This window comes from Vigna radiata, chromosome 5 (genome assembly GCF_000741045.1).
Source record: "Vigna radiata var. radiata cultivar VC1973A chromosome 5, Vradiata_ver6, whole genome shotgun sequence".
In the NCBI taxonomy this organism is placed as follows: domain Eukaryota; kingdom Viridiplantae; phylum Streptophyta; class Magnoliopsida; order Fabales; family Fabaceae; genus Vigna; species Vigna radiata.
The window spans coordinates 21,918,512-21,928,249 of NC_028355.1; the positions used below are offsets into that span (position 1 = coordinate 21,918,512).

General features: G+C 33.2%; 1 protein-coding gene across 3 annotated transcripts; it reads left to right on the forward strand.

Annotated features, from left to right (window-relative positions):
* The first annotated feature begins 396 nt into the window (after window positions 1–396).
* Window positions 397–9,415, forward strand: LOC106762702 (uroporphyrinogen-III synthase, chloroplastic). 3 transcript variants are annotated; one of them, XR_002667919.1, is made up of 10 exons: window positions 399–674; window positions 1,961–2,048; window positions 2,798–2,864; window positions 3,815–3,933; window positions 5,429–5,521; window positions 5,630–5,685; window positions 6,564–6,649; window positions 7,017–7,148; window positions 7,912–8,052; window positions 8,922–9,415. XR_002667919.1 is itself a non-coding variant. In XM_014646738.2 (9 exons), exons 1-9 carry the CDS (start codon window positions 465–467, stop codon window positions 8,971–8,973), a joined length of 903 nt encoding a protein of 300 aa, XP_014502224.1. In that variant the 5' UTR covers window positions 402–464; the 3' UTR covers window positions 8,974–9,415. The 3 variants fall into 3 exon arrangements, 2 of the variants coding, with proteins under 2 accessions (XP_022636704.1, XP_014502224.1); XM_014646738.2 differs by lacking the exon at window positions 7,912–8,052 and having other exon boundaries at window positions 402–674; XM_022780983.1 differs by lacking the exons at window positions 7,017–7,148; window positions 7,912–8,052 and having other exon boundaries at window positions 397–674.
* Window positions 9,416–9,738: the final 323 nt, after the last annotated feature.

Here is a 9,738-nt window from a genome sequence, read left to right on the forward strand (position 1 = left end):
TAATTTCACACCTCCAAATTTCTCCACTCTCTTTACCAAAAATTTAGTTATTTTAGTTTTTATATATTTATTTCCTCTTCTTTTGATGGTACTGTTGCTGGGAGGTAGGGCACAGAGCAACGAGCAACAACGTAGTACTCGGAAGAAGCAGATCTGGGTCGGGTTGGGAGATTAGGACGCAAATCCCCACCGTTAATCTCATCATTGCAATTCAAGCACCAACACGCCAAACGGCTATCGATATCTCCCAACCACCGCATGCCACGTGGCATCAACTCCTTCTTATCTTAATCTTAATTTAATCGGTCTCTAATTTAATAGGGTTATGTCGGCAGATATTTTGAGCAGTTCATGAATTTATTAATTATTAATAAATAAAATAAAGAAAAGCACAGAGAAACGGGTCGAGTTTTTGATAGCACAGCTGGACCCAAGCTACTTCCTTTGCTCAACACGTTACAATAATGGCACAGTTTTCTCTCTCCCCTCCCTCCTTTCCAACTTCTCCTCTCCCACTGCGACGGCGAATCTTATTCGCTCCTCCACCAAGAACCGCCGCCTCTTCCGCCACCGACGCCGTTTCCACTTCCACTTCCTCTTCTGCTTCGAATTACGCGCCCAAAGTCATCGTCACTAGAGAGCGCGGCAAGAACTCCAAGCTCATCGCCGCTCTGGTACTCGCTTCTGTTCATTCACTTAACCTTTCGCTGCTACGATTTGTTTTTTTGGGACCGCATTGCAATGTGCTTAATCTTATAGGCTTGAACTTGAACGAGTTGGCTGTGCCATGTTTTCCGTGTCTATTCTCATTCCTGTGCTTGCGTTTCCTGCAATCTGAATAAGTTTTTGCTGTCTCTTTCACCTATTTCCAGTATTTAAGTTACGTGTTTTTAGGACCTGAATACCATTCCGTCCTCTAGGTGTTTGATTAAAGGTTGAAATGAATGATGACAATATGTACTGCTTTCTATGATTTTTCCTTCCCTATTTTTTCTGTCAGAATTTTCTATGACTTGTGATTATTGTATTATATGTTAAAACTACGTTCTCTTAAAACTATAAAGTTTAACTATGAATATAAACGTCCGGACAATGGTCTAATATATTTTACGTAGCATATGTTACTAGTCATGATTACACTAGGTTGTTAGTTTAACGCCGGTTAAGACTCAGATCGATGTTTGTGACCGATCAGCTTCAAATTCTTCACCCTTTCATAAATATTAAAGTTTCACGTTATATATAATGGTTTGGTATTTCCTTTATCCTATATAACCATTCTCAAACAGTTTAAGAGCTTCAGTTTGGTGATGAACGCCAAACAGTTGTTCTTCACACTCTTTCTTTTTTTATTGAATCTCAAAGCAACTTTGCCATGTTTATTTTTTCTTAACCATGTTACTGACGTGTGTTTATCATATGTTGAAAAGAAATAATAAAACTTTCATCTTTTGTTGTTTCATGATTACCTTGTGCTTCCAATGTTTATATTTCCCTAAATATATAAGTGAATTGGAAATCTATTCATATTAAATGTTTCTATTATAAACCCATTATATAGAAGTTCCATCTATGTTTTTTCATTTCTCTCTACTCTGAACAAATTGTTACATAATCCAAAATTGATATTGCATATACCGTATTTTTTTTTTAATTTTTCATCTTTTACCATTCGGCACTTCACACATATACTTCATGATTGGGATTAGTTTATTTTGTTTAAAACAGCTTATAATGAAATTCTGAATTAGAAATCTTAGAAAGAATTCCCCAAAATAATTGGAACCAAACATGCTCTTAGATGTTCAGCTAGGTTTGGAGCCAAGGCCATGTCAATAAAATAGGATCCTCAAAGTATAACCACACTTTTTAGCTTGCCCATTTAAGTTTTGTAGTGGTCATCAGGTCTGATTAATCATATACACTGAAGCTATTTAGGTAATTCCGATGTTGAGTGCAGGCTAAACATGAAATCAATTGTTTGGAGCTTCCACTCATTGAGCACACGCAGGGACCTGATTTAGACAGGCTTCCTTCTGTATTAGGTGGTAAGTTTTAGGAAAAATCGTGCCAAGAAATTTGAATGTGTTATAAGATTTGAGTTATGCCATTTTTATCTCGTAAAGATATAATTATATATTTATCTTTTATTGGGCCAATTTTTAGAATATATTTATGCATGCTTAATAGGAAGCAGTGGCCAAGGAAGCACAAACACATGTAGATATTAGTCATATTTGTGTTGTGCACATGTTACTTTTAGCTGCATTTTACAATATTTTTTTCTTCCTTTTTTAAACTACTATGTTGATTCAAAAGATAATATTTTGTCATATCTTTGTGCATGTTGTATGCATGCATTCTTAGTGGTGACATTTATAATGTGAAATTGATTACTTCGCATTACCAATATTCTCCTTGAAAATGGGGGTTTATAGCTACAAATGCGTACAATACGCCTTTATCATCTCCTACTCAGTTTACATTTGAATTCTTTGATTATACTTGTTTCCTTGTATAATAATTTTATTTTTATATATAATCTTTCTTGCTCCTATTTATGAGTTGTGGGACCTCTAGAGTTCCGTACCACATTTTTTTATATAAAATGTTAAATGTGGTTCTTTGATATTTATGAATGTATAATTATTTTGTCAACAAAAGTATCGTTTGCTAATTGCATGTTATATCTCAGCCATCTTTTCTGATACAATGACAAGATCAATTATGCATGTTATTTCTCAGCCTTATAATTTTTCACGGATTTGTTACTTCCCCTCATACTTGATACATGCAGACAATGCATTTGACTGGGTTGTCATAACTTCTCCTGAGGCAGGTTCAGTCTTTCTAGAGGCATGGAGGTAAACAATCAGTCCTTGGGTAATTTGTGCAAAATTTCTTGAGTATAGTGTATTTTAAACAAATTATTTATTTTGAATTGAAGTAAAACATTTTTTCTAAAGTAACCTTTAGACCTATCCAAATGATTTTTGAAAATTAATCTGAGAGTTCTTTTGCCCTCCAAGATCATTTTAAGGTTATTGTGGAGTGCAAGCCAAATATGCACTAGGGCATCTCGTAGACAAGTGTTATAGCCACAGTCATAAGCTTAAAATTTGGTTTGTATAAGACACCCCATTGGAGGAACGTTGATGTGGCGTGCAGTTACTTTAAGTCTTAAATAAGACCTTGGTTATAAGAGTAAAAATTGTTCTTTTAAGTTTTGAAAAATTAAGTGTAAATGAAAAGTTATTAAAGTGTGGGTTTTATAAGACCCTTGCATTGGAGCAAAAATTGGAGGAGAGTCTTAAATAATGTGGCATAACGGGATCCAAATAGAGTAAAATAAGACCGTGTAGTATGACCCTTCCATTTGAGATGTAATTATTAGTTGACAAGTGAAAAAAGTCACAATATACATTGATCGGGGTATACTAAAGTTTGTAAAGTGTCTTGATATTTCTGCTAATTTTTCGTCATTTATTTTCTTCAATGACATCACCCACTTGATATATTTTCTCTGATTACTTCGAATAAATTTTGTTGCATTTTAACAATTGCATTTCTTCCCTTTAACCATGGTCTTCATATGGGAAGAATACTTGCAACATGTTATCCTATTATCAAGATTGTGCATTAGTTGTCAAAGATGGAAATGTAAATTATTAAAGATAGTTGTTTATTGTTTTGGTCTATTTTGTTGATAAAATTTATAGTTGGTCAGATGCAATGATACAAAACTTTTTTTTTGTTTGGTGAACGCGTTAATTTTTTAGCAAATGATTATCTTTCTCTTGATTGCTGTACCTAGAGCTTCTGGAATGCCTCATGTCAAAATAGGTGTTGTTGGGACTGGCACTGCAAGCATTTTTGAGGAAAGTTTGCAGTCTTCAAACCGATCCCTTGATATTGCCTTTGTGCCATCAAGAGGTATACGTGTGATTGGGTGTATGTTGAAGCTCAATTTAAATATCTCATGCATTTTACTACCCGTAGTCTCACTTCTTTTACCTTGATTGACTAAAGAAATATATAGTGATCTCCTCAATCTCAAATTCTTTAGGCTATTAAAAGAGACTAGGAATAACATGAATAGTTGGTTTAAATATTCATTTAGATTGCTCAGTTGATGCCACTTTAAGTACTATTCCTTAGATGAGAAAAGAGAAAGTTTTAGTCTCCTCCTGCTTTTGTGTTGAAGGCTGGTCTCTACCATTACATCTTTGTTTAAATGTCACATGTAGTTGACATGATTGACAAGTGACAATGATGTGAATGAAATCACTTGGTCCCTATAGGTTATATTACTTTAGGAGTACCTCTATGGAACAGAAAACATCTAGATTTAGTTATTAATTCATGATGGTTTCCGTCGTAACATTCTTCCTTAACCTGTTCAAGAAGCATTGCTAATAATGGTTGAATATGGGTTGGAAGTGTCATCGCCAACCACAGGTAGGAATGTTGCCTTTGTTAGGGACTACGGTGAGCATCTCTTAGATTTTATGCTTGAATATACTTCCCTATATTCCTCTTCCACAACCACCCTTATTGCTTCAATCACCAAGTCCATCCCTGGGTCGTGTAATCGCATGCACGCACCTTTTGACTGCCAACACCACTCCATTCAACCTTCAACGAACATTTAAGAGTACTAGTGGCCACTGCTTCCAATCTTCAAAAACTGATGCACTAACAGTTGCAGTTTTAAATCTTTATCAGTCACTGACAAAAGTGGATGATGTATTGAATACTTATTTGAAGATTTTAGAGGACAATGAGTATTTCCAGCTATGGTTGAAGGTTTCCTCCATCCATGCCTGTTCTCTAAACAATTGTCATCAGTCACCTTCCGATGGACTTTAGGTAACTATTTTGAACCACTGTTGGGAGACAAGTGCATGGCTGTTGTTTTGATGACAAAGAGTCTTATATTCAGAGTTAAGGAAGAAAATAATGGCGCAGAGCATTCTATATAAAGGACTTACATTTTTTTTATACTGGAACTAACTCTTAAGGTAATACCCCTATAAGTACCCAATGATTAATTTTTAGCCACGTCATTGCTATGTATAATCCACGCCTTGAGTCTGTTAATAAAAATTTAATTACAAGGACCATCCTTCAACAAAAAGGCAGGTATTGGAACTAAACTTATATTTGTTTTCGTCTAGAGACTCAAACTTAAAGCAGTGCCAACTGTATGGACCAAATAAATAGTTTAACCTTAATAGTTTGGAGATATGCTCTAGATAGGGGAGATCACGACTTTGACCAGTCCTTTACTTTGAAGAAAATGAACCGATTCTAACCATGACTATAACATTTCATCAGTAGGTTGTCTCATAGTATTGCTTTTACCAAACTGCAATTTGAAGCTTCAACTTCTGAAACTGAAACTTATTATGGTTTCGAAAATTTCCAGCAACAGGAAAGGTTTTGGCTACTGAGCTTCCTAAGATTGGAAATAAATGCACCGTTCTCTATCCTGCTTCGGCAAAGGCTAGCAATGAGATTGGTACATATGTCTTATTGCGTTTTAAAAAGATACTCTGAAGTTCAATACTTGGATTAATATATGTAAGGTCAATCATACGCTAATTGACTGTGACATTTACATAACCAGAGGATGGACTTTCAAAGCGTGGATTTGAGGTTACTAGAATGAATACATATACAACGGTACATTGTTTCAGCCATACTTCTTCCTTCAATCCCTACATATTCCTTTGGTGTTTCATATGATTAGTTGGGTTAAAGTATTTAAGTTTAACGTTTATTAGTGTTAAATTCCCAAAAATATACTTCATGGCTGTCGAGAATCAATTTACGTGTATGTATGTATGTGTACATATTTATGTATGTATATATGTTGTGCATGTGCCCTGTTATGCAGTTTAAAGGAAAAGGTTACAAAAGCGGAGGATTGTGTCATTGTGTCCTTACAATATGTCTCTTATATTTCTGTTGTTGAGTGTTTGACTCTCATAGCAAGGGGGATCGTGTCCTTACAATATTTTTATTGTTGAGTGTGACTCAATGGCTCTGATTGGTTGTCTATTTTTACTGCATAAATTATATGATTATTAAATTAGTTTTAATATTAGCTATTAATTAGTTTGTGGTTTAGTTTCTTCCCCGTAGCCTATAAAACCTTTGTTGTTGTATATTTCAATTTAATTCCACTCTTACAAATACAATTCCCATCGTCTCTTCTATTCTTCTATATTTTCTCTTCTCTTTATTAGAGGTAATATATTTTTCTTCTTATAATTCTTTAATTGTTTTTGCTCTTATGCTTCCGCATAATGCACATATCATAACATTTATTTTGTGATGTTTATAAGTTACAACCTAAGAACATGGGGCGTCTGTAAACTATCTGTACAATGGCTTTTATTTTGTTGTCATTTTTTGTATATAACTATTGGTTTTACATAGCTTTGATCATAACGGACCATTTCTTGCATGTGGAACAACTTCTAGACTAGAATGGGCTATTTATGGTCTCTATCTCTGAGAGATTCACTGCTTCCCCTATTTTTAAACTTCTTTGTCAGGTTCCAGTTCAACATGTTGACCATATGGTTCTAAAGCTAGCATTTGATGCCCCTGTTCTTACAGTAGCTTCACCATCTGCTATTCGGTGAGTTTCTTTTTACTCTATCTTCTTTTCCCTGTTAAGTTTTTATAATGTCACATTCAATTCAACCCTTCGGATAGTTTAGTATATTTGAAGTCAGTATTCAATTTTGTGTAAGAGGGGCATCTATTAAGCTTTCTTAAAGCATCCAATGACTGTTTTTATACCAATTAAGTGGGATACTGTTTTTTACCCTTTCTTAATCAACATCAGAGTGACTCCTGTTACTATATGAATGACGGAAATCTTGCTTTATCTTATTTGTCCATTAGAAATAAGTAGGGAGGTTTCTTAAGAGATTGTACTTTTTCGGTTTACCCAGTTTCCCCGTTAAGATAATTTACCTAGTTCAGATAATCTGCTGTAACAGTGCCTGGAAGAATCTTCTTTCAGATTTAGAGTGGAACAATTCTGTTGCATGCATTGGTGAGACAACTGCCGCAATGGCAAGAAGTTTAGGCTTCACTAATGTGTTCTACCCAACACAACCAGGCCTCGAAGGGTAATCACAATCACTTTTTAGAAATTCTTTTTCCTGATATTTCTTTGACTAATTATTCCGTACCTGTTTTCTTTGACTTTTCACTGTGTGGTCAAACGGAGAAGATTTTCTTCCTCTTAAAATAATTTTGCGCAATGTTTTAACAAGCTTTTCTAATTTTGGAACTGAGTATAGGCATTTGGACTATTTAAGAATAACTATAGTTTTAATAATTCATCTTTATTCTAAATTTATTAGTTAATGCATTTTAGAAAAGAGAACACTATAAGCTGTATCTGCCATTTTGAAGTAACCTAAACTTTAGAACCTTCACGAGAGACTCGGAAGCTTTCAAAATCCTGCAATCAAATCTTTCCGTCCACTTAGCTGCATGTTACTTTCATTAGATGGTACATGTTTATTATTAAGTACATGTTTATCATATAACCGTTACTTATATCTTCTCATCTCTAACTGTTCCCTATCAAATTATCTCCAACTAGCTATTCAACGTGTTTCTTCCCATTTGTCATCGTCTTTAAAAAAATGAGAGCTTTTTTTTTCTATTGATTTCATTTTATTTCGTTGTTATACACTAATTTTCTATAAGGTCTAATTTCGAAACTTCTTAAATTTGAGTATTTTTAGTTGGGTCTCCATTAACATTTTTTGTTTTATTGAATGTTCAAAATATTTTTTATTTTCATATAACCGTTACTTATATCTTCTCATCTCTAACTGATCGACCAACTTGCTCATTCCCTATCAAATTATCTCCAACTAGCTATTCAACGTGTTTCTTCCCTCTCTAAAGGCAAGATGATTAGCGAGTTAGAAGAGATTAAAGAAGGAAGATGCGAGTTGGAGACAGCAAGATGGAAGTACCGACTGCTTTATCTTGTTGAACGCAAAATCAAACAACTGGGTAATTAGGCGAAAATAAAAATATTTTTCACTCAGTAAACCATTTTTTTAATCGATACTAAATTGAAAATATTTAAATTTATAAAGTATTTAAAACTTAAGCCTTTATGTAATATAATATAAATTAATATAACGGACCATTTTATGCAAGTTAATAAAAATGTGCAAAATGCATGATGAATGGCTCACTTTGTTAACTGACAGAAGGGTTTGTTTGCAAAATATTATAACCTCTGAAGTCATCCCAAGAGTTCATAGTGGATATACTAAGATTAGGATCTATTTGTTCGATTTCCCCTTTTTAAAAACTTTGTTTTCTGTTACTGTTGTCTATAGTGGACCGGTACCATATGTTTTATTTCGTGTCATGTTTCTTTCTATGCTATTATGTTGTTGCGATTGAATTTTTTGGAGACTACATAAAACCTTTTGGAAATTTTAGAAATCACTACAAAATTATAGACAATGCCAAACAGGGGAAATTTCTTTATTCCTTGCTAAAAAGATTGTAGTGAATATGATTATTTTTTTTTTCCTTTATAGTAAATGAATTTTTATAATTTCCTTCCGGTGATTAATCCTCTTTTCACCTCATGGTCTACGGGATTCTAAGTTGGTATAGTACATAAAGAGACCCTTTTGCTAGTATAGACTATGAAATACTAAATTAAATCATAAATTGTTACATTATAGGAACTAAAATGATTATTGTTCGGTAATGTGGACTTAACTGCCTACTCGATAAATTTTAGGGCTAAAACACATTTTTGTTATATATAGACGTAAATTGACCTATGATAATTTAGTTTGTTACACTGGTTTGAAATCCTGTTAATAACAATTGTTTTATTGTAACCTTCTTCCTGGCAGCTGGGTAGAAAGCATTCTGGAAGCATTAGGTTCCTATGATGAATTAAGGTAGGTCTCAGCCCTTCGTTGCAACCTGGAGATGTTTACAACGGTTTTTCATGCTGCAAGATTAATATAATGATTTGGCATAGTGGATGGATAAAATTTATTTTCTTTTCAGTAATAATTTTTAAGGCTAGATTGATTTAGCTTTAATAAAGTGAGTAGTATATATTAGGCAATAAAGTGCACTTATAGTCATTGATTAAAATACCAGTAGTTGAGACTGTAATTTATTTAAATTTTTGTTACATATATGCATTTGTTTTTTAATCACAAATTCCAACCATTAATTCTTTTAATTAATGACTATAAATGTACCTTATCTAGTGCACTCTACTTGAAAACTGGATCCTTTTAGGACTATTGGAGACATCATGAGACAAATAGTTTCCTGTAAATAGGTGCTTATATTTCTTCTATAACTACATTGAGCACTCAATTTGTCCTTAAACTATACTGATGTCCTTGATTTGAGGAAGATTTTTTTTTTAGATGAAATTATGATTTTTTTTTTCATCCAAACACTTGCATTCAGTAATGAGATGACCGTTGTGTATTTGTCCCTTAATTTGCGTATGGTGTGTTTTTGTTCATATGGTATTTGTCCGATAAAAATAAAAAGAGTATCAGAATTAAAGTATTATACATATAAAAACAATATAATTATAAAAATATAAACTTTTGTTTTTTTTAAAAAATAAAAATAAAAAGTAAATATAAAAATAATATCAAATGAACGAACAAAATTTGGATATATTAAAAATTCATTTTTCAA

Excerpts from the sequence above, each read along its gene's own strand:
- LOC106762702 (XM_014646738.2), top strand. The coding sequence starts at position 465 with ATGGCACAGTTTTCTCTCTCCCCTCCCTCCTTTCCAACTTCTCCTCTC. Across the intron at positions 5,686-6,563 it reads GAATGAATACATATACAACG|GTTCCAGTTCAACATGTTGA; the intron begins GTACATTGTTTC and ends CTTCTTTGTCAG. Across the intron at positions 7,149-8,921 it reads ACACAACCAGGCCTCGAAGG|CTGGGTAGAAAGCATTCTGG; the intron begins GTAATCACAATC and ends TCTTCCTGGCAG.